Consider the following 24,635-nt stretch of genomic DNA (forward strand, 5'->3'; position numbering starts at 1 on the left):
TTTCCAAGCAAGGAAAGGGCCTCTTTTGGGAAATCCTATTGAAAAGTTCTGCCATTCTGAATGTCCTTTTCCAATCGGGATTAAGACGAGAGGAGGCCACTCAACATTATTTATTTATTTTGCAGGCAAAGAGGGACGAGCAGAAATCATTCTGGAAAAGGTCAATGGAACCTTACATTAAGATGCTGCAGAAATCAAATAGTCAGTGGACTCATTATCCTGGGAAAAGAATCCAGCAGTGTTTAAGTTCAAAACTGAAATGCTCAGATGTACTTGCAGCCCTTGTCTGCTGATCTGAGGTGCAGCTATCCTGGCTGTGGTTGCTTAGTGAAGAGGAATCCTGAACCTGATAGAGATCCTGCTTTCTTCACACAACTTAACAATGAAGTTACAAAATCAGGATCTTAAAAACAGTTACAACCTACTGCAGGTTGTCCAACCAAGAACTGTGCTGGCTGAAAAATCGCTGAGTTATGATCCTGTATATTTTAGGGCAGTGTTTCTCAACCTTGAGAACTTTAAGCTGTGCTGACTTCAACTCCCAGAATTCCCCAGCAAGCACCCTGGCTGGGGAATTCTGGGACTTGAAGTCTTCACAGCTTAATGTTGTCAAGGTTGAGAAACCCTGTGTTGGTGTCATAGGTTGGAGACAGAAATTCAATAGGTCTTGTTTTCCCAGAGCCAGCTGTTGGTTTCTGTGTGACTTGCCCGCTCCTCCTAAGGCCCAAAGTAGTTTTCTTCCAACCAGTGTTTCTCCCACGCCTTTACTACTACTGCGTCCTGTCTCGCTGTCCGGAAAGCTTCACCTGGTTGGTTTCTGCCCGGTGGGAGGGGAAGGTACCCGAGCAGGGCAATTCAACTTCAAAGGGGGGGGGGTACCCCACTCTTAGTTTCAGCCGATTCAGCAGATTCCCCCCTCCCCCCAAATTTCCCAAACGCTTAAACCTTGGGGGAAGAAACAGCCCCTCGCCCCAAAGAGTTCTCTGGAAAGTCCCTAGGGCGGAGCCTCCCCATTTCCTTGCCCTCCGGCCGGCAGCGATTCCCAGCGGGCGGGCGGCTCCTTTCCGCACTGTTTTTGCCGGCGCAGGAGCGCGCGGCGCGCTTGCTCTTCCCCGGCTTTCTCTTGGGGGATTGCAGGAGTCGCCAAAGCAGCAAGTCCCGCGGTGGCAGTCGAGGGAGCTGTTCAGCTCTCGCGCTGAAACATTCATTCCTCCACCTCCCGAGCAATGAGGCGGCCGCCGCCGCCGCCGCCACCTCCCGCGTGCGACCAGTGAGCAGCCTCGGTAGCCGCGCGGCTTCCACTCGGGAGGCGCCCGGCTGCTCCCTCGAGCGAGGGAGCGGAGCGCGCACTTCGTCCCCCCAGCCCGCGGGAGCTACCGCGCCCTCTCGCCACGCGCCAGCCTCGCCTCCCCTGCCCTGCCCTGCCCTCCCCTTCCGCGCCCGGAGGGGAGGCGCCCGAAGTTGGTCTGCTCCTCCAGGAAAGGGGAGCCGCCGGGAGCCCGCGGAACCCGCGCCCGAGAGGAGCCTCGCGGCCGGACAAGGGCAAGGCAGGGCAGGGCAGGGGGGCGGCACTCTGCGGCAGGCTCTTCAGGCGAGGCGCCCGGGCGGAGGCAGCTGGAGACCGGGCGGCGGCGCGCCGTGGCAGGTGGCGACGGTCGGCGAAGACGGGGCGGGAGGAGGTGAAGGCGCCCCGCGTTGGCGGCGCGCGTGCCGGGACCTCCTTGCTGCGCTCCCTCGACCTCTCCGCCGGCGAGGACTCCCGAGCCAGCGCCTTCTTCTGCCGAGCCGCGACCTTCTGTCTCCTGGCCGCCAGCCGCGAGAAGCGCGCAGCCCCGTTTGCCCGTCAGGTAAGGCGAAGTGCCGGGCGCCTCCAGGCTCTTTCCCCGCTTCTCTTCGCTCGCACTTTGCGGGAAGAGTTGGCGGGCGCCTTTCGGACGCGCCCGGCTCAGGCATCTCGGAAACGGCCCCAGTCTTGGGAACGGCTGCTCTGGGGCGTTCATTCGTTGGCAACAGAGCCCGCCTTAGCTCGGCGGCTTCGGGGGGTAATAACGGACCCCCCAGCGATGAATAACTGAAATAGTTGTTAAACTTGCCATTTGAAGCGGGTTTCTTTTGAAGGCAATAGTGATCCGCCCAGGAGCCAGCCACGGTGACTAAAAATGGTTAACCCGATCCTCTTCCTTAGAGATATTTCCGAAATGGCTCAGGGGGATTTACCCGCAAGTAGGATTTACTTCCGAGTAAGTCTGCACAAGGGCGGATTTTGCTACCTTTCCAAAGAAGGTACTCTCCTATTATCCTTCCTCGTGCGTAATCCTAAATACACGAGGGAGTAATCTGGGTTCCACAAGGGACTTGCTTTCAAGTAAACATGAGATGTCAAGATTATTGCTGGTAGTACTTATGAATTGCTCCCGGGCAGCATAAGCGAACCCAACCCGAAAACCAAAATAATGAATCAAAGCTGTCGGGCTACATCAGATCTCTATTACTAAACACAGACTAAATTGTTTATAATGGCTGTGTCTTAACAGCATCAAATTTGCGGGGGTGGGGGGATATCATCATAAAAATAAAGGATTTGGCCAGCAAAACAAAACGAACTTTTAAAAAATGTTTTTGTTTGTTCTTCCTTCGTAGCTAGGGAATAGATTTAATTCACACTTCTCTTTGTCGTAAGGCTGTCCCTGGAACTTAAGTTTGGACTAAACAGGCTTAGGGTTGGTTGCTGGCCACTTTTCTTCAGATCTTTGACTTACCGGCTTAGAAATTGTTTTGGGCAAGGAAGAGAATTGCAAGACTTGAAATTTGGATGGGCAGGAGGATAGGATGCTGTTAACCAATTACATTGCAAATATTTGGGGAACGCATAGGGTTGGCAAATCCTGTTCTTCCCCTTTTATTCAGGCTGGGCTTTAAACATTTCCTGGGTGAATAACATGTACATTTTCCCCACCACTGCAACAATTCTACATTAGGAAGAGGTCCAGCTGTAAAAGACCCAGGAGGCTGCAGACTAAAGGCATGAAATGTAGCAGTCCAAAGAGCTGGCACAAATGTTAGCAAAGAAGTTGAAGCTTGGCAGCTAAGGTGGTCTGATGCAGAAGAGTCGGAGGGTTCCTGTGCTTGTAAAGTTGATTAGAAGAGCTGTTTTCCATGCTGCAGCTTGGGAGCTTGCCTGACAATGTGATATTGTTAAGAGGATCCTCTTCCAAACAAGTGAAACTCAGTACTTTGGAAAGACCTTGGGGATTGGGAAGATTACAATGACATCCCAATTTTACTTGATGGCGCTCATTAAACTGAGTGGTGGTGGCAGCTGGGAGAATAATTTCTTTGTCTGAATTAGTTTTGCACAACTAAAACTAGTTGGCATTCTGGCCAGGTGACTTGGCCCTTCCTAATCACTCAAGTCGCTTGCCAGTAGATTTTGTGTTTATTCCCAGGAGACATCTTTGTATCTCTGGGACTGCAATGTCCTTAAGCTCATCTATTTGAAATTACATCTCTAGGAAATGTTATTTATAGGAAAGAGGTCCTGAAATAGGAAGCACCACAAGAGGTCCTTGATGGATCTGAAGTCCAGGCGAGGGGCAGCTTTTCTGCTATCTTCTAGACATATTCCAAAGCCACACTGAGGGTGCTAAGGTTTCTTGCCACACCCCCTTGAACCCTGCTTCTGCTTTCACTGGACCAAAAGCCCAGGGCAATAGTGCTCCCCTGGCTCAGGTGGGTCTTTGTCAGGCTGGGTCGAGATCCCTGAGAACTGACATTTCTCAGTGTTCCTGCTTCTGTCACACAGAAGGGAAATGTCTGCTTTCTTCCAGCCTAGGAAGTTCACAGCTGCCTCCCTTACTATTCCCCACCTTTGGTTGTTAGAGTCCACCATTCGGAATTGTCATGTGCAGCTATTCTTAGGATTGGGGTGGGTGGGGGACAGGTTTAGGAACATCAGGCATTTAAAAGTGAGAGTTCTCTCTTTCTGAAAGACCAAACAAGGTTCAGGAAATACCAGTGGGGCTGGGTGGCAGATTGATTAAGATCCTCCTTTGATGGGACAGGAAAGCAGGTTGAGGCCACAAGCAACTGAGAACAAGCACACTTAATCCCTTTGTACCAGTGAGTTGTGGTCCATTTTCTCCTTGGGAAGAATTTCATTCTGACTTGTGATGATGGCCTCAGAAAATATATCTGAAGAGAGTCACACACAAAGGCTTTTCTTAAACACTAGCCATAACTATAAACCTAAACCCATCATGGGAGCGATATGTATTACACTGGGGCTGGAGAAAACCAAGTGTAAACTCCCGGTTAGCCATTAAGCTCCTTGGGTGGCTCTGGGAGAGTAACTGGCAATGATTGTTTCTTTATTTGAAATAAGTATCTGGCTGCAGAAATCAGGACAACCACTGGAGGGCAACAGAGAGATGCAGGAAAACTAATTCTCTGTTATCATCTAATTGTCATCTGAGTTTTTTTCAGCCTGGTATGGCTGCTACATGAACTGGTCCTTCAGCCGCGTCTGATTCTTCATGTTTTGAAGGATATCATTTTGCTGGGCCTGTCAGTAGCTGCTTTTTTGAGTGTCATCAGGGAAAGTACAAGCCACCTTGTCCTCTGCTAGCCTATTCTTTGATTTTTCCAAAGACAACCTTCAGGGTCTGGTTTTCCTTCATCCAGAATATATTTTTTTCCTCTTGTAGTCTAAGGAATTTTCAGCAATTCTCCACAGTACCCCAATTCAGAGGTGTAAGTTTTACTTCATTCTGCTTTCTGATGATCCAGCTTTCACTGCCATATGTTACAGCCAGGAAAACCATTGTCTTGACAATATGCGCCTTTGTCATTAGTCTTACGTCTCCATATTGTAATATAATTTCTCATGATATATTCTGCATGTAAGTTTCATAAATAAGATGATAGTATACAAACTCAGCGCATTCCTTTCCCTGTTCTGAATCATGCAGTTGTTCTATATTCTGTCTTGACTGTTGCTTCCCAATCTTCATACAGATCCTTCAATAGGCAGATGAAGTGGCCCATTACACCATGTTTTTAAGGGCTATCCAGAATTTGTTGAGGTCTACTCAATCAAAATATCTATAAAGCAAACAGAGATGTCTTTTTGAAATTCCCTTGCCTCTTCCATTATCCATCAAATGTTAGCAATGTGATCTCAGGTGCCTCTTCCAAATCTAGTTTGAATATCAGCAGTTCTCATTCCGTGTATTGTTGAAATCCAGAATGCAAAATATTAAGCATCACCTTACTAGCAGTTTTTTGATAGTTTGAGCATTCCTGGGTAGTTCCCTTTTTAATGCTAGAATAGATATTTTCCAGTCCTTTGGCCACCACTAATTTTTCTGTACTTGCTTATGGACAGCAAGTAGCACTTAAGCTGACATATCTTGCAACATTTTAAACAGTTTAGCTGTTTCATCAACTTTGTTGTTGGCTATACTTTTTAGGTCTCATTAAACTTCACTTTTTAAAATGTCTGGGTCTTGTTTGCTGACCAAACCTTGTAAGTATCATTGATTTTGTGACTTTTTCTGTACAGTTCTTCTCTGTGTGTGCTATCTCCCCTTTCCACCTTCCTTCTCCTGTAGATGGTTCTGTTCTTTGACTTTTATGATGCCCCTTTTTGAATAAATCCCTTGATTTCTGCAACTTTATTAAATCACTCTCTTGTCCTTCCCATTTTATTGTTATCCTCAGTTTCTTTCCACTGCTTTTTCAGCTATGACTTCTTGCCGCTTCTTGGTCTCAGCCATTTTTCCTCTATTGCCTTTTGCTCTTCCTAGTTTTTCACCTTTTTTCAACATACCACCAGACAGCCATCTTCCTTTCTTCTGCTTTTTGCATTCTGGAATATTTTTATTTGTTTCATCTGTAATAATAATACACATTTAAGTCTAGAGTCTTTCAGTTAGCAAATTTAATCCATTAAATTTATTCATTACTTTCACCAGATTATCATATCAAATATTGATGAGGTCTTTGCTTGCAGAATATATAGTCAGTTTGAATTTGGTGTTTTCCATCCAGTCATGCCCATGTGTACAACCTTCTCGTAGATTACTAGAAGAGAATATTTGCTGTAAAGATTGAATTTGCTTGGCAGAACTTCTTTGATTTTCCCTTTATTGTAGATGCTATTTTACTTGTAACATTAGCATTCCAGTCTCCTATAATTAGTCTGTGTGTGTGTGTGTGTGTATAGTGTTGGGTTGACAAGATGTTGCAAGTGTCCATAGATCTGTTCACCTTCCACTACCTCTCCATCTGGAGTATATTGATGGATCATCATACCATTGATTGGCTTGTCTTGGACTCAGTTGAGATCAATCTGTACCATAGTTTACTGCATTAACCCAGCTGCCTGGATTCACACAACACACTGAACCATACGATGACCATACTGCTTGCATTTGCATTATACACTGAGCCTCAGATTATACTTTATTGAATTAGCAATTGCTTATCAGGGTAACCTACCTCATAATATTGCCATGACGATAAAATAGGAAGAAGAACCATTTATATGTTTGCTCCTAGAGAAACAGTAGGATACAAATGTAAGAAATATTGCTTCTTGTAAATCTTGTAAACGGCGTTCCGTGAGTCATACTGGCCACATGACCCGGAAGTGTCTATGACAACGCCGGCTCCAAGGCTTTGAAACGGAGATGAGCACCGCCCCCTAGAGTCGGACACGACTGGACTTTACGTCAAGGGAAACCTTTACCTTTACTAAATCAGTGATCTAAGGCTTATTTACTCAGTCCTCAGGATTATATATTAAAAAAATAAAAATTCCCTCATGTTGCAATGGACTCCTAGTTAGTCCATGGACATTTATCCTTCTTGATTGATTATATGACATTAAGTTGGTCTCAGCTGTTATCAACTACATAGATAGACCATCTTCAGGATGATTTGTACTCAAATAGATCTTCTTTGCTGTTTTATTTGAATTCATCCACCTTGTTGCTGGTCATCCTCTTCTCTTTCCTTCTACCTTTCCCAGCATTATAGATTTCTCAAAAAAGAAGATATTAATGATCTACTTGTTTGCTTTCTTGGCTATCCATGGTATTCCACCCTTTGGATACCACCCTTTGGGGGAGATGGGAGGTGACAGAAATTCGAAATATAAAATAAAATTAATTAATTAAAATAAAATAAAATAAAATAAATTCTGAGGAGTCTGAGAATATTTTCTCCAACACAAAGTTCAAAGGTCTCAATACTTCATACATGTGCTCATGTAATTTTATTGGTAACAATACAGAAGTGGTTTGACAAGCCTTCTTCCAATTTTTAAAAAAGTTTTAATTCCTGGTTTAGCCTGTATCATTGCGATTTCCTAGTGATCTAGGAAATTTCATAGTTATTCAAGTATTTACCAAATACATTCATCTGCTGATTGGCTAAATGGAAAAAATGAATTATTGGGTGGGAGGGAGGAAATTGCAGTCTTATACATGTCTACTCAACAGTAAGCCTGAGGCTGTACTCTTTTACAGGCTGAACTGGTAGTGGTGCCACCTGTATGAGTTGTAATATCATATATTCTAATATCAGAACCCATCTACAATTGATCAGTAATTCATTACTCTCCTGGTAATGCTGATGAAAAAGGGGCAAAGAAAGAATGGGTTTAGTGAAAGTTGGGAAAAAATAAGGGGAATGAAAATACGATTAAGAGATTAACTGTACCAGATGGCATTATCATCTTTACAGAATCATCATCAATCTTATTTTTATTTTTTTGAGGGAGAAAGGGTGATGAGAGAGGCTCAAAAGAATATATCAGGCTTATATTTAACTATTAAAATATTATATTATTGTCTGTGAAAAGCATTACAAAAGCACACATCCAGAACACTAATTATCTTGCTGTCTGAAGCCTTTGCACACTTCAAAATTCTGCTTATATATGACATGGATCCCTTCCCAAAACTGAGAATATCCAACAGCGGATAGTATATTGTTTTACATTTCATTTGTAATGACATCACTGTAGCACCTCCCATCTTTAGCAGCCTTTTCAAGTTAGATAACAAAGACTGTTAAAGATACAGCCTTTCACAAAGAGACATTGGATAGTGGCTGGTCTCTCTTTGCAAATAACATGTTTTATTACCATACTGAGTTTACCAGGTTTGGAACAGTGGTGCATACTTTTTGTAAACATAAAAATACTGTAACTTCATTGTACTTCCTTCAAGTAGTAGTTATATTTTGTTAAGGAAAGAGAAGGGGAATTAAAAACTTGTTTTCTGCCAGATGTGTCAAAGAAAGTGCAAATTAGGCAATTGCAGCTTTTTCAGTTGCTCTGGTCAGTTCTTCTGTTTTATAGACAGTCAAATAACAATTGCAGTGGCATCCTTTTGCATGAGGAGGAATATATATTTCAATTTTCTATGAAAAATACTGAGAAGATACCAGCCATGACTTCCTGCACTTTTTGTCAACATTCAGTTGTACTTGGTGGCCAAATACTATAATTCCAGGAGTGATCAGTGTAGGAGGTCATGTCTTGAACTTCTGATGCCCTCTTCTTCTGGAAATACCTTCTTGCAAGGTGGTTTAGAGGAGATGAAATCTGGCATTCACATTTGAACTACTTGTCAGTCTGTATTTGGCCTTTTGAATCAAACTGGGACCTAGGAAATGGCACCAGAGTTTACACTGGTTAAGAAATAGTGGTTGTTTCCTGAGCATGCTCAATAGTGCAATAACTTCCAGACCTCTTCATCCTCCCCATTTGAAAATGGCAATAGGTAGGTTAAAGAAAAGGAATACTTGGATTGCTAGCATATGAACTCTGCATTCATCTCCCTGAGGGCTAAATGTTCAGTATAATCTTCTTTGGATCGTAAGTGAATAACTGTCAGTAACCTTACTTTGCATGGCTAAAAAGATATCACTAAAGGCAGGCAAATGGGTGATTTCAGAATTAGAAGTGAATAAGAGAGCAAAGGTGGAAATGAATTAACCTTTGGAAAGTTGTTTGCATATTAAGGTTAGAGGAACTGATTTGTTGAGTCAGATTAAAGTGTCCTGGTTCCCTAAAGTAGAAGAACGTTATCTCATTATGCTTGCTGAAAGTTATACAGTATTTCATGGATGATGATAAAATATTTCCTCCTGGAGGTATGGGGGTTGTTGTTGTTTTGGTACGCTGGACGGGGTAAAGTTAGAAAGGAGAAGGAATGAAGTTGAGTTTAGCAAAGAATCCTTTGGAATCCTTTTGATGTTTTGGAGCACTGAAGACTCTGTACCAACCCAACCCATCTTTTCTGTTAATACATTTTATACACAAGAGGTGTATTTTTTTGCCAGGAGGATAGTAATGACTATCCCGTCTTTAGAGCATATGGAAAAGGAAATGAATGTCTCCACTTTTTTTTCTGTTAAAGTCCAAATTGCCCTAGAGCAGCCTTCCCCAATCTGGTATGTTTCAGATAAATTGGACTACAGCCTCATCATTACAATCATGATGTCTGGCAAAGATGGATTCTGATCCCACATACCTTTCAGAAGTACTGCAAGATTTTTAAAGAGTCTTATATATTACTTGAGTCTTTAATATTCATTCTGTCTAATTATCTCATTGGTCCTGTTTGTTAATCATCTCAAAACCTGAGGAATGATGTATTAAATTACAATGTGCATGTACAGTATATGCACACAAGCACAATATAAAAAAAAATACATGCATTTGCTGATTGGCTAAATGGAAAAATGTATTATTGGGTGGCAGGAAGGAACTGCTGTCTTACTCAACAGTGAGCCTGAGACTGTACTTTTTTACAGACTTTGAAGTAAGCTGATGGAGCTCAAGAGATGTATATATGTAGTTGGCAATTGGTAACTTTGGGACAACATATTGCCCTCAACTTAATTTCATGTTGTTCCTCAGCAAAAGCAACCTGTCTCTTCCCTAGCAGTCTTCAGCATGAAAAGAGAGAAAAATAAAGGAGAAAAGTAAAAAGTGCTGACAGAAAGAGAAAGAATGACACCACCCTCTTTCTTAAGCCCAGTTACTACTGCCATGATGCCCCCAATACATTATTCTATGGAAATGCAACCCTCGACAGAAAAATGGTTGCTTGTGCCTGGCATATAGGCTTGCACTATAATTTTTACTTCACTTATCTACAGATTTAGCTGAATTGCTGACTGGGAACAAATGCTAGAACTAACTGCTTTCTATTTTGTTTGCATTTTGTTTAGAAATATCATATGGAATCAAATAGGATTTCCTTGCTTGTTGGTTCATTTTCTTTTAGATTCCCACTCTTAGCTGGCATGTAAATAATAAGGTTGGTTTCTTGAAGGTTGTGTGTCTGGCACACACAAAGAGAGAGAGAGAAGAAGAAGGGTGGTGGAGGAGGAGGAGGGGGGGAAGATCCAATTAAACTTTTGGTCTTCTACATAAATATAAATATATATAACATCGTAGTTGCTAATATGTCTAGATATTACTGTGTTTACCTGATAGGAAGACAGGTTGTTTTGCCCCCCTCAAAAATGACTGGTGAATTGGGGTGTGGGGAAAAAGTTGACTTCCATTTGCTGAGAAGAGAAGGTCAGCTGAAAAAAAAAATGAGCGGGAGATGATGATTGTTGATATCACTGTTGAAAAAGCATGGCTGACTTCTGAAGATTGTGTTTGGGAGGGGCTGGCTGTTTAGTGGAGTTTTACTCTTTTTATAATGTCTGAACAGAGTTTTTCTCCCTTTTCACAGAATCCTAAAGTTAGATGAGTCTGTTGACAGTAAGCCATCAAGTCCATCCCCTGTTCAGTGCAGGAATTCAAATTAAAGCATCCTTGACAGATGGCTGCCTTTTTCTTTTCAGTTTAGTTACTTCTTCCAGCTTCATCTCCATCCCCTTTTATTCCCTGCTTTCTGTTCTCTTCTGTTTTTAGGGCAGCTGCTACCGCCTCTTCTTCTATCTCTATCCTGCGTTTCGTTATTCTTGTTTGGTGTTTTTGCTGGAAGGTGGGAGGGCAGATACGTAGTGATGTGTACGTGAGAGTGATTTTATGTCTGTGGGAGAGGATGCTTTGCTACAGGTTAATGGGGAAACAGTCTATTTTATAAATGGAATACATTATAAGTTGGGCATTGCATAATTTTGCCTATTTTTCTATCTCAATATTTTTGGTGGATTATCTTAGATAGCTAATGATACATGGAAAGAGTTTTCTTCATAAAGAAGTTTTAACTGATAGTTCACTTTAGTTACTCTGAAGAGGAATGAGGATATTATTCTAAGGCCTCTGTAGTTTTCGTGGTAGTTTTCCTTTTCATGGAGAAAATCTATCTTATGTGGTTGGTAGGAATCAAAAATGACTTGATGGCACATAATCAATCTGTGTAGTTTTCCTGCTTACATAAATTATTGTACAGATCTGGAATTTGCTCTGCTTTTTTTTCTGAGTTCACTGAAATACTTTATTTGCTGTTAGGTTGTATCATGGTCTCATCAGGGCAACACTTTGTGGGTCATCTCTCCTAGAAAATATGCATCCTCTGTAGACTTGCTTCTGCAAATCATTGGTGGTATGGGCTGCTCATTGTGCTTTGTTATGTGCTGTTCTCCTGCTTGGGATTATTCTGGTTATAATGAAAAATTGGTTAAAAATATAAATAAATACCGTGGAGAGGCACAACAGTAATGTATATAATATTTCTATGCTATTTATTGGTTCCCACCGAAGAGAGCTGCAGAAGTACAGCCAGTTAAGACAACCTAATGAAATGACCTTTCTGTCAATAATGACCCATGCTGATGTCTGTAGAGTCTTCAGTAGAGGCATTGGAGATGCTTAAGGAGGATGCTTATATCAGAGAGGGGAAGTGGATAATATTTTGAAGTCTTTCATCCCAAATTTGATCTTTGATACTCCTAGGTCAACCCAAATGGAGCATGAGTAAGTCTCTTCCCCTCGTAAATTTTTGCTCATTCTGTCAGGAGGTGGCTGTTAGTTAATATGGCTATATGTTAGCTTCAGGGTCAGAGGGATCATATATTTGAATAGCAATTGCTTAGAAATAATACTGGAAATGGGCCAGTGACTTCATAGTCTTTCTGTGGGCCTCCCATAGGCATCTGATTGGCTACTTTGGAAAAGCAGTACTGGATCACATGGGCCCTGGCCTGATTCAGCAATTTTTTTATGTTGAAAAAAAGAGGTGCTCCTCCTTTATGATGTGTATTGCTGTATCTGCATTTCTAAAATGAGTAAGAAACTAGAATCATTTTGGGTCTACAGAGTGAAAAAGTGAAACTGTACGGCTCCATTAACATCTCAGAATATCCTATGCTTGGGGAAAGTAAGCCAAATACTTTGCTTTAATAGTACAATTAATAGAGAGTTTAACATGAAATGGCCCCAGAGCTACTTCAAGCTACAATTAATTCCTTTGGGATTAGTTTAAGGGCTAGCTGACTTGAGTTATCATGTTTGCACAACACCATAACATCCTTCAATCCAGTTAAGCATGTTGTCCACTGCCAACAGATACACAGACTCTCCTTGTTACCTACCTAAGCAAAATTTTCCTCTAAATGTGCGAATTTTGGCAATATACTTAATGCACTAGTATTGCCTAATTAAGTGAATAGTATACTGTACTATGAAAGCAAGTCCTGTTAAATCCTATGGAAGTTATATTTGAACAACATGCAAGTTTATGCTGTAATGCTTTTTTCATTAGCATCAGCTGTGCATACTGCAACCTCAGTTGGTTTCAAATATTTTGCTAAGCCAGAATTTTGAAATGATTTGTAGAAAGAACCACAATGCATTCACACGTCACACTAAGAAATGCATGATGGCATATAAGCTACAGTGGAAGCCACATACCAGGAGCTCAGTCACTCATACAACCTCTAGGGAAACGAAAATGATCACAGCATAATTATCTGCATAATATTACTATGATTTATTGAGAGAATTCTTGTGGGACCTTTGAATAGTTCACATTTTCCCATTGTATAGTAGAAAATATAGAGGATCTTGTAGGTACCAGCAGTAATGGAACAATCAATCTGTTGTTATTACGTGAGACTATTTTTCTCCCTCACTGTTAAAAGACACTTGGAATGTTGATTCAGAGAAACAGAATGAGATTTTACCATGACTATCAGCAGCTTCTTAGCTCAGGAGCAATAGTTAAGTATCAAAGGCACAGTAAGTAATTTCATAGAGAGAACAATGAAGCAAAGACTATCTCAAGAGGATTCAACAATGATGTTATCTTTTCTTCTTTGTAAAAACATTCCAGATAACAGCTGCATTGTAATGTACCTGCTTCACGCAGCTTTTGATTGAGGGCAATGATACTAGAAACAGTTTGAATATCTGTAGCATACATAGTGATGAGCATAGTGTTTGGGATATGACTGCGCACTAGCTTATCTGCTACAACTATACTTCTTGTATCAGATCTAATTACATATAACTTGGAAATAGTTAAGAGGGCCATCCTTTGGTTGCAAGTAACTAAAAAAAAAGCAGTTTATTTGACTGCTTCACCACCATAGGTTCAAGCCTTGTATGTCCTATGTTAAAGTAATAATCAAGAACCTGTGCCTGCATATGATATGATCCACTCCTCCTTGGGCAAAAGCCTATATATCAGTTGGCCATATTGCCTGAAATAACATAGTATTGTTAAGCGACATGCAGGTTGGCCTAGGTAAATAATGGCTAACTGAGAGAGTGTTGCTGGTTGTTTTCATACTGTTCATAGCAGATGTTGCTTGAGGTCTGCTTTCTAATGCCCATCCTTAGATGGGAAATTAAGTGCTAATAAAACTAGGATGAATAAGGTCTTTCAGGCCGATGAGTGAAAAAAGCATTTTAGCCATAAAATGAAATGTGGGAGCAATCAGCTACTTTATAAAATACAGCTCTGCACGTGTAGTAGAAACCCTTTTGTTTTTAATAATTTGTTCCATAAGATGTGATCACTAAAGCATTCTAGTGGTCTGCTTTATGAGGAAATAACATTATAGAAACAATTGTATCTGATGGATGCAAGTGAGCTCCCATTGTGACATCACAAAAATCACAGTAGCAGCTTTTTCAAAACCTTATTCAGACCATCCTCTTTCCCCTTGTGGTATGTTGAAGCTGCAGAGAGAAAGTACAGAAAGTAATTAGTTCTTCATATCTGAACCAGTGTAGGTCCAAGCTGATCATATGAACTGAAATGATCTGGAATTGTGTTGAAGGCTTCAATTGTAGTAACCTAAATCTTCCTTGTAGTCATTGGTTAGTTATATGCTCCCAACAGCTGGGAATAATAGCTAAGCCATAGCATCTCCACCTGTAATCCCTTACAGGCTAATCATTTATCAATGACTAGACTCTAGCTGCCACTCAACCTTTATATTATTATTATTATTATTATTATTATTATTATTATTTAATATAGCCACCACTCTGGGTGCCTTACAAAATATAATAATAATTAAAACAATTAAAAACATTAAAATGAAACAAGACAGCCTGGACCATTAAAACCAAGCATGACAGCAGTGCCTCCCACACACATTAACTCCATGTGTGTAGAGAAGACAGTGAATGATGTGGAGAAAGAGGATAGGGATTAGTTTCTCTCTTAATACTGGGGTCATCCAATAAAAAAGAGTAGCTGGAGGTTCAAAATATTAAAAACATATACTTTTTCATATAGCATATGATTAACCTGGGGGATTTTGCTGCCACAGGATATAGTTGACAATCAACCACTTGATCGGTGTTAAATAAATACGCAGACCAGCAGATTGGCTGCTAGTCCTAATGGCTATATATTTCCCACTGTAGAGGAGAGAGTAAGCTCCTCAGTATTAATGGCCAAGGGACATGAGCTGGAGGTTGCTATTTTCTTTGTTCTACTTTTGAGCTTCCTGTAGGCCTTTGATTGGTCTCTGTGGGAAGGATGGCCTTTAGTCAGAATTAGTATAGCTGTTTCTTATCTGGACAGCATGAAATTGTTCATCTATTTAAATGGTTGCATCGGATCAAAGTAAACTCTCCAAGTTAAGTTTGACTCCTTGTGACTTCATGGATTTTCCAGGTCGTTTTCATGGAAGCAAAACATAAATAGTTTGCCACTGTCTTCTGGGATTTTTTTTTTCCAGACTAGCCTAGAGTGTTGGGATCCTCCATTCCACTAGCAAATTGGCCTAACCCTGCTTAGATGCTGAGCTCAGACAAACGCTGCTGTTCATTGAGGGATACAATTCTGGGGAGACTATAGTCTCTGGTTAGCTAGTGGGGAAAAAGGAGCAGGGCTATTTAAGAGCTGTGTAAAAGACGGAATTTCACCAGAATGTTATGTCTTTTGAAATTCCTATTAAAAATGTGAGAACCCTACTTTATGTGCCTCTGGCCAATCTATGATCAGGCAAAAAGAAATCATGTCATATAAGTCTTCCCTAAGGCAGAGTGAGAAAGAGTCACTTTCCCTTTAAAAGCATATGTTGTCACTGAAATAAAGATGTGATTTAGACCTCAGCTGCTATGGCTGTTGTTCATAGTAGAAAACTTGATTGTAGCTAAACAGAGTGACAGGTTAGAAATAAGAGAGAGCAACCAAACTGAATGCTAAGGCTTACTAAAATAAAAAGCTTAAGAATTACTGTGATTTACTGTCTATATTAGATTAACTGGTATACTGCTGGAAGAAAAGCCCTGTTAAAGTATCCTGAACACTCAAGGAGAAAACCAGAGCAGATTAAAAATAATGCAGAAGATTCAAGTAGGTCTCAAGACTAGAAGTATTGGCAGTATTTAGCCAGGTTGTCCTTGCAAGTCCTGTGAAGAGCTAGGGTCAAGTTGGTGCTACCAATTAATTAAGAGGGGTCGAAAAAATAGCATGGAACACTCTCCCCCCGGAGATCTGGATGGCCCTGACTGTATTAGCCTTCCAGAAGAGTGTGAAGGCCCAGGTTTTCTCTCTGGCATTGGGGCCAGGATATTAGTGAAGCCAGGATGTGTGTGTTTTGGTGTTGTGCACTGATTATGATGTGCTTTGATTATTCTGTTATGAATATTTTAACTGTGTTTTGTTTTGTTCTGTTTTGGCTTTATAAAACTGTTCTTATGTACTGTCTGTTAGCCACCCAGAGTAACTTGTTTAAGATGGATGGCTATATAAATTACCTAAATAAATAAATGTAGATATTTTTACTCCTGATTAATTAATAATTAGCACTCCCTAGTTTACTGCCTTGGATGCCATACGTAGATGGACAGCTAAGACTTTAAATACATAAGGAATTATATCTGAAAAAATCTGAAAAATATTACCTTTCACAATTAAGCACTGAAATTAGATTGTCAGACAACTCTAGAAAATTCAGGTATTCAGAAAAAGATTAATTCACTTGGGAAGCTAGTGATCTTTGAAGAGAAGGACAGTCCTTTTAATTTTTGCTGCTTTCCCCTCCCTAAATTGGAAGTCATATTGTGCTATATTCATTTTTCTCAAAAGTAGTTAGGTTGTGATGAGCACTGATGTTGGTTCCCCTGGCATCTTTGCATGTACTGCTTAGATGTATTTAAATCTTTAAGGAAGTCCTGTTCTGTGTAAGCTACAATTTATTACATTATAATATCCTGGAATGAGATAGGGAATGCTATATATTCTTTGTTTTATATGTATACTTTGTGCCCTCTAAATTCTGTGACATACCGAAGACCTAAGTTCTAATATGTTACAATATGCTAAAGTAGTATTATTGAGAGTAGCAGAAAAGGTGTTTACTTATCTGTACGGGTTTTGAATTATTACTGGGTTGCAAGCTTGTGACAATTAAATACTGTAGTGAAATTGGCTAATCTTGTATGTTAAAGTGGAATACTCTTGGAGCTGTCCTTCCCTGAAGTGCTGAACTTATTGCTGTAACATCTTGCAAGCAATTTTTTTTTAAAGATTTTTTATCCTGCCTTTATTATTATAACTCAAGGCAGGGAACATACCTAATATTCCTTCCTCCTCCTGTTTTCCCCACAACAACAACCCTGTGAGGTGAATTGGGCTGAGACAGTGACTGGCCCAAGGTCACCCAGCCGGCTTCCACGCCTAAGGCGGAACTAGAACTCACAGTCTCCTGGTTTCTAGCCTGGTGCCTTAACCACTAGACCAATTTTTCTTGGAAGGAAGGAGCCTGTAACATGATTTTACATCAACTCTTCTTTTGTGGGGTAGATGGGTCACTTGGACTCATAGTCCAGTTTAATTTTGCTGAAGCACTTCTTAAAACTTCTGTACAACTTAAAATTGAATTTGATTTTTGTCAACTGCTTCTTGGCAATTTATTCTACTTAGGCACTTCTTCTTTCCAAATCTATTGCTGCCTCTGAAAGGCTGATTTACTGAAGTTGTTGGAAATATTATCTGAAGCCAATTATTCCTAAGCTAATACCTTATTTTGAAGTTGGTAGATGGTAATGTTCAAATAATGCTCTGTTTTTGAAGACCACTGACACGTTGTTTTACACATAGTAAAAATAGCCTCTTTTGATATAAAATGGAATTAATGCAACAGAAAATTTGGTTTTGCATATAATGGGCAATTGATGTTCAGTAAAGTTAAGTTATGGTTGACTTGCTCTGGGAAATGCATTATGAGCTGGAATGCTGTCTCACATGATTTGGCCTTGTTCTACTATTGCCAGGTTTTGGGCAGAAATTTATAGGGTTGTCAGTATTAATTTAGAGTGATTGTTATTTGTCAAAGGTGCATATGCCCTTGGCTAGATCACCATATTTGGAATTTAGCAAGGTGTCAAGAATGATACTTTATCTATAGGGGATAATGAAAAGATTATCATGCACCTAATCTACAGGTAAATCTAACACTGAACTTGCAGTAATGCATTGATTACATGTGTTGTTAGTCAATATTTAAATACATTATTTTTCAAATAAAGGGTATTGGTAAATGTAGTTTGATAGTGGTACTAATTATCAGAGGAAGTGGGGAGTTCCCATTTGTTGGATGTGCTAAAACAGAGGCTGCATAATCATCTCTCGAAGTTGCTATAATTTGATTTCTAGATTAAATATTGGCTAGACTCTAAGATCTAGATGGGCCTTTCCAACCCTGTTGACTTTATGAGTTTTGACAAGCAATCTAGTCATATTCCTTGGTTTGTCTTGTCTATTATACAAATTTCCAGAGATTTCAGAAATGTTATATATAGCGTTTATACTATTATTCCACCCCATATGGCTGACTAATACCTGAATAAAATCAAACCTGATATTTGCACATTTTTATTTTCACCATTATATTTTTTTTTTTTAAAAAAAGAATATATAATGATGTTATGCTTTTGTGCTGTTTTGGCATCAGTTTCAAATTATAACAAGTTTTGAAACTAATGGCAATAACTAGGCATTAAGATAATAATGGTAACAATAATAGTAATAATAATGTTAATAGGCACCTTGGGTGCAATTCCAAAACTTCTGGAGCACCACTTGAACACCATCGGCATTGACAAAATCACCACCAGTCAATTGCAAAAGGCAGATTTACTTGGAACAGCTCCCGTCCTGCGATGATACCTTTAAGGCCATCAAATAGCAACATCTGCCTATCCCAGGTCCTTGGGAAGGACTCTGTCCTAACAGCCAGGAAACACACTGAGACAAGGAACTGGTCTCTAATATTTATTGCTAGTACTTAACAGGAATCCTAACAAACTGAAGAAGCGTGGGAAAAACCCAGACATATAACCCCCAAGGGTTAAGGCGGTCCCGATCTGTGTCTCTTTGAATGGCTGACCAATTCCTCATTGCTATGCATGCGCTTGACAGTCTGGATGGGAGCCCCCTGCTCGCCATCCTTACTCATGACAGACTCAATAGGTGGACAAAAATTCCAAACCCAGTCTAAACATCTGGCTGACTGTGCAATCAATCATAATAATATATTAAATTTATATGCCACCCAACTCCCAGTGACTCTGCTTTCAAAATTAATTGAGAATAAGCCAAGTAGGTTAATTGACATTGCAGTTATGGAATTTAGTGTGGAATCCAAACAACTGAAATTTGTTGGAATTACCACAAAAAGACTGCTAGGATAAAGACAGGGGAAAATTCCTGAGGGCTATACAGTAGCGCAAAGCTTGTAGTGGTGCAGTCCCAGGCAGGAAAACGGTGCAATGCTTTCAAGTGATACGATCATCCAGTTGGAGCTCTTTTTTGTCCCTTTGAGGTCTTGGCCTCCTCTGTCCTCCAGTTACTCCTTAATCTGGTTGGGTGGGTCATTAGGAAAGGTAATCTTGGAACTCCACCATCTATTTTAAGGTGTAATTTCTTTCTCTGAATTGGAGCTTTCCCACACTGTTACCCAATCCCCTTATATTAATATGTTAATGTGTGTGCCTGATTCTTTTTTTTTTTCTTTTCTTGTTTGAGAACTACCTAACAGCAGAAAACAAGTTTCCATGGTATTTCCAAGACCCCCTTTCCAACATCCATGTAGATGGTTGCTTCACCATGTTACCCTAATCCTCAGATCTTCTGCTCCTTTCCTCATTTTGCCTAAAGTCAGTGTTTCTCAAACAGATCCTTCTCCCTATTCTTGATGGCACAGGCAGAGTAAAGCAATAAAAATCTGAAACACAAAGCAGTGTTCAAATCTATAAGCCAAACTCCTAACTCTAGAGAATGAGTTTGTATGCAGCACAGCTAGTATTTTGGAGCTTTATTTAAATTGCATTTTACTTTTTATTTTGAAATTTGAATTGGATTACTGATTTCCCCTGCTAAACTTTGTGGGACTGCCTTTCTCACATTGTCTCTGCTCACCCCACCAAATCTAGCAGTGAGGGCATGTTCTGGGTCCCTTTTCTGGGTCATCGGAGATTAGCCTTCTCAGGGGCAGTGCTTGCCCTGTGGAACAGCTTCCCCTGGATATTCAGATGGCCCTGCTCTCGTTAGTCTTTTGTGAGGCTCTGAAGACCCGGGTGTTTCCCCATGCATTTGGGTCTGGAGGTTAGATGAGCTCTGCTGCTGTTGATGTGTTTGCTTGCTTGTTTGCTTTGGTGAGTAGAGTTATTGTTTTTTTATTGAATGCTGCATGTTTTATGCGGTGGTTCCATATTTTAATCTTTGTCTGCCGTCTGGAATCACCTGTGTGCTTTATGTGTCTCATTTGTTTGAGGCATCTATGATGACTGGGTTGAATTTACCAAGATACACAGCTGGTCATTGTTACAAGATTCATTAATGTGTAATCATTAAGAGGTGTCCTAAAGTTTGAGTAATATGCCTAAACATACCTGGTATTACATGTATACACATACACATACACATATACATACACATACACATATTTATTTTATTTATTTATTTATCAAATTTGCCACCACCCATCTCCTCTGACTGGAGGGATATAATCTTCAGGAAAAGTACAAATATTGCAAACATCCCTATTCAATATTTCTATCCGGAACACCAGTTGTATAAGTGAGGGTAATCTATGAAACACTGTATAAGAATGAATTGAGATTTCAAGTACTCTGAACATCATTTAACAGAGTCAAGTACTCTGTTAATGTTTATGAAATGTTGTCAAAAGGTTTTATAGCTCAAGCTGACCAACAAGAGGTTGGTCAGTCTTTTTCAGAGTCTGTTGCTCAAGGTATCAGAGAGTTTTATCACTTCTTTTCCAAAAATTATACAAAGATCTGTGTGACTGAGAAGAATTAGATGGTAAAAAGAATATTTCATGCATAGGGAGCCAATGTTTAGTATTTTATAGGTAGTAATATTATTGTTCTTGTGAAGTAGAACTTCAGTGAAATTAGTAAATTTTAATTAGTGTGATTTCGTTTTTTAGATAGGAGTAGAGAAATAGCATTTAGTCAGTCCTTTAGGTTAGTGAAACATTTGGCTGCTCTGCTGAGGTCTGTATTTTTGTCATGCAACTACTATTGTCCATTTTCTACCTTAATACCATATAGGAATCATTCTTCAGTTGCACCTGTCTGTTAATAACCCTCTTGACTTCAAGTTCATGAAGAGCATTTTAATCTGACACATATTAAATCTGGTACAACACTGCCTTAATTATAAGCTTGTTTGACCGGACTAGCTTCATGGTCTCAATTAAAATATAATGATGAACTCTCCTAGGGAAAGGATTCACAGGTTTTTAACTCAGACTGCATAATGATCATGTATAAGAAATAAACTACAAAAATCCAATAATTTTGTGTCTCTCATACACAAAAGTCACTAGAAAGTAAAGTGCAGCCTGGTGTAATCAACGCATTGCAAATGCACACAATTAACTAAGCCAGCCACGTAAGCCAACCTCCCTTGTTACCTTTAGCATTCAGGTCATTTAGTACTAGTATTTAGGAAGTGTTCAGCTGATCTTCAAAGAAATGACACAGCCATGGTATGCAATGGTGCAGTTATCTTTAGAGATGGTAATAGTTGCTGAAACTTTGGGTGTGGAGGTAAATGTTTACATCAGAAGCAAAGTGGTGCATATATTCATGAATTTGGAAACAGTCAGTAGCAACTTTCATAGCAACCTCAGAAGCCTGGAATAAAGTTATGTCTGCTTTAACAAACTGGAAATGGGCTTTGTAGGTGCTGCTATACATTTAGAAGGATTTCCGCAGCCCTAATAGCTGTACCTAAAAGTTAATATCCTTCTGATCTCTTATGTTTGCATTGCTTGCCACTGATGTTTATATACAATCCTTGATTCCTTAACCCAGACTGTGGATACTAAGCACATTTCTTTGAGAGTCTGAGAGATGAATATACATTTAAAATGCCATTTCTTCCAATATTCGGAATCAAACAAGAAGATTCTGGCTTATAGATGATCCCTCCCAAGCTTGAACTTGAAAGCTGAGTTCCCAGTGAGATTTACAACATTTTCTTAAGTCAAACAAAAAGCTGATGGTGCTTCCTGTAGTGTCTGAATGTCCATATGCACATGGGGGAATTGTAACCAAGTATCTCTCAAATCTATTTGTGAAAAAGAACATTTTTTTTGAACTTATCATTGACTTCAGGGTAATAGAGAGTTCTATAAATATGTTTTGAGAGAAGATTCAGAAGAAAAATATCTGTGCTGAAGGGTCAAAAATTAAATTGATTTGGACACATTAATTTGATTTAACTTTTCAATTTAGTATAGAAATTCCATTGAATTGGCTTTGAATTGAATCTCCAAACTTGATTATTTGCACAATATATATTTCATGTATTGATGCTAAGAACCAGCTACAATGTAGGAATTTGTACATGTGACAACAGAAATACCGCCTGGGCCATTATAGTCCCATTCCACTGAATATATGAGGTAGCCTGAAACTGACAGCATTGTGTCTTTTGTTTGTTACCTCTGTCTTCCTACCATTAATTACTTCAATTGGCAGCACAGATCCATACTTCCAGCTTTGGAGTCTGGTATCAGTTCTAAAAGGAAGAGGTTAAGAATCTTCTGTGTGCAAAAAGATGTTATAATAATGACCTGTGCTGCCTTCTCAAGTGCAGAGAGTTTCATTCTGGTAACACCTTTGAAGATTTTGAATGACTGTTCCATGTCCACCCTAATATTACCATCCCAGAACTACAATCATATGCTATAATATCATGTTTATCCTCTAAATGAAATGCCAATAAACTATATTTATTAAGGAACCGTTTTTAATCACTTTGAGCAGTGGGGGTAGGATGGGGAGATTCTTCATGGAACAAATCTCATTTTCAACAGTCTTTACAAAATGAGCCATAAAATTACAATATTCCAAAGTACTTTGTAATTCCAGTGCAGACAGCTCTTCATCATGGAATCTGAAAGCTCAGAAAATACAAAACTCATTAGATTAAAATAAACCACCTACTGTGAGGAAGAAAAACACATTTATCAATATCAATTTTGTTTCTGATTACCCTAAGTAGTTATTTGTTATTTTTAAGAATTATGATTTGAGTATTGTTCATGCCCAAATGAAAATATTTTCCCTAAATCTTATTTTTCCATTTCTTTTGAAATTTACTTACTTTTAAGACCAGTGAAAAAGGCCTGAGCAACAGGCTCTACAGTTATCAAAATATATACAATTCCAACAGCACAACTAAATATTGCTTTAAGATATTTTATTCAACACAGTGATACTATTTTTAAAAAGGGAGCAAGGGTGACTTCTTAGAATATTCTGCTTCATGTTCTAATGTTCTCCAAAATGTACCTGTTTACACATTTTCTTCATGTTCATCTCATTCATATTTGTAATCCCTAATGTCTTAAAGTTGCGTTAGCAATTAATAGTATAATAATGTCTTTATTGAGTCTAACTAAAATCTAATGTTATAGTGAGCAACTGTATTATCATTTATGCATTCCCCCATCCCCCTGATTTAATCAGCCACTCCTTGGCTATTGTTGGCTAGTAATTTACGGCCAGCATTGGCTGATACTTTGATAGATTTCATCCAAACAATTTAAGGATATATTGGTTACCAAATTGCCAGCTACTACTAAGTCCAATGTATGTAAAAGCAGAGTTAGCCAATACATCTATTATTTTGTGACAGGATATTATATGTGATATAAAGAGTTGGCATTTGGTAGCAGATTGTTGAAGTTAGAAAGAGAATACAGTAGCGGCTTCAGACAGGTGCAATTGGACACACTAGTAAACAGATCTCCATGAAAGAGAGTTTGTTAGGCTGATATTTGATCCTGTGCTTGTTTTGGTATTCAGCCGAGAAGTAAACCTCATACACCCACAGCCACACACACACTCAGTAATAGGGTATTTCCTTGCAGTTGGTAACCATGGCTTCAGGTTTTCAGGTCTCAGTTATTTTTGTTTCAAATGTAAAGTCATCAGTCTCTTTGGATGAGCTCGGATGTTTGTGTTTTTCTAATAATAGTATTTTAAAAAAAATTCTTATACAAAAAGAATGGTTTTTCTCAACTACAACGCTTTAGTGGGCTGACCTCTCCTTTACGAAGCTCCTGTTATATTGAAGGAAACACTGGTATTTGGAGTGTTTGAAAAATGCAATGCTGCGCTGGCGTTTTGCAAAACGATTTAGAAAAAAAACCAAACAAGCAGACACAAGTGTTTAGGCAAAATGAGTATTCCCAAAAGTAACAAGGAGATAAACTGAAGAGAGAGACTCGTGAGGCTCAGCCCTTCCTGGGTTGTTCCATTTAAAACTACCGTTGCTTTTGAATGTTCTTTCACATTTTGGTTATGTTTAGCAAGTCAGCTCTTAGCAGCCGCATAGATTTTTTCCATGTTGATCTGTCCCTAACCTGGTCTTTCAATGGTGCATTAATCACCACTATAACTGAGTCTTTCCACCTTGTTTCTTCCATCTTCCCCAGCATTAGAACCTTTTCCAGAGAGCTAGGTCTTCATAGGAAACTAGAATATTAAAAAAGAAGCCTTTGAGTAGAATCTTAGGACATTTAAAAGTATGAACATTGGGATAGAATGGGGAAAAAAAACAGCATGATGGACTGAAGTCTGTACTACACTAGCACAGGACTTCTTAGATAAGTAGGCAAATGTTCATAATTAAAGGGGTTGACAACATTTTTAA

At 39.5% G+C, this 24,635-nt stretch overlaps 1 protein-coding gene across 1 annotated transcript in view; it reads left to right on the forward strand.

The window, feature by feature from the left end:
- Positions 1-2,198: 2,198 nt before the first annotated feature.
- The window catches only part of CDH23 (cadherin related 23), a 537,138-nt gene continuing 514,701 nt past the window's right edge, over positions 2,199-24,635 (forward strand). The window contains exon 1 of the mRNA XM_063307837.1: positions 2,199-2,223. Within this exon, the coding sequence (XP_063163907.1) occupies positions 2,199-2,223 (25 nt within the window). The remainder of the gene's footprint in view (positions 2,224-24,635) is intronic.

This window comes from Candoia aspera, chromosome 6 (genome assembly GCF_035149785.1).
Source record: "Candoia aspera isolate rCanAsp1 chromosome 6, rCanAsp1.hap2, whole genome shotgun sequence".
Lineage (NCBI taxonomy): Eukaryota > Metazoa > Chordata > Lepidosauria > Squamata > Boidae > Candoia > Candoia aspera.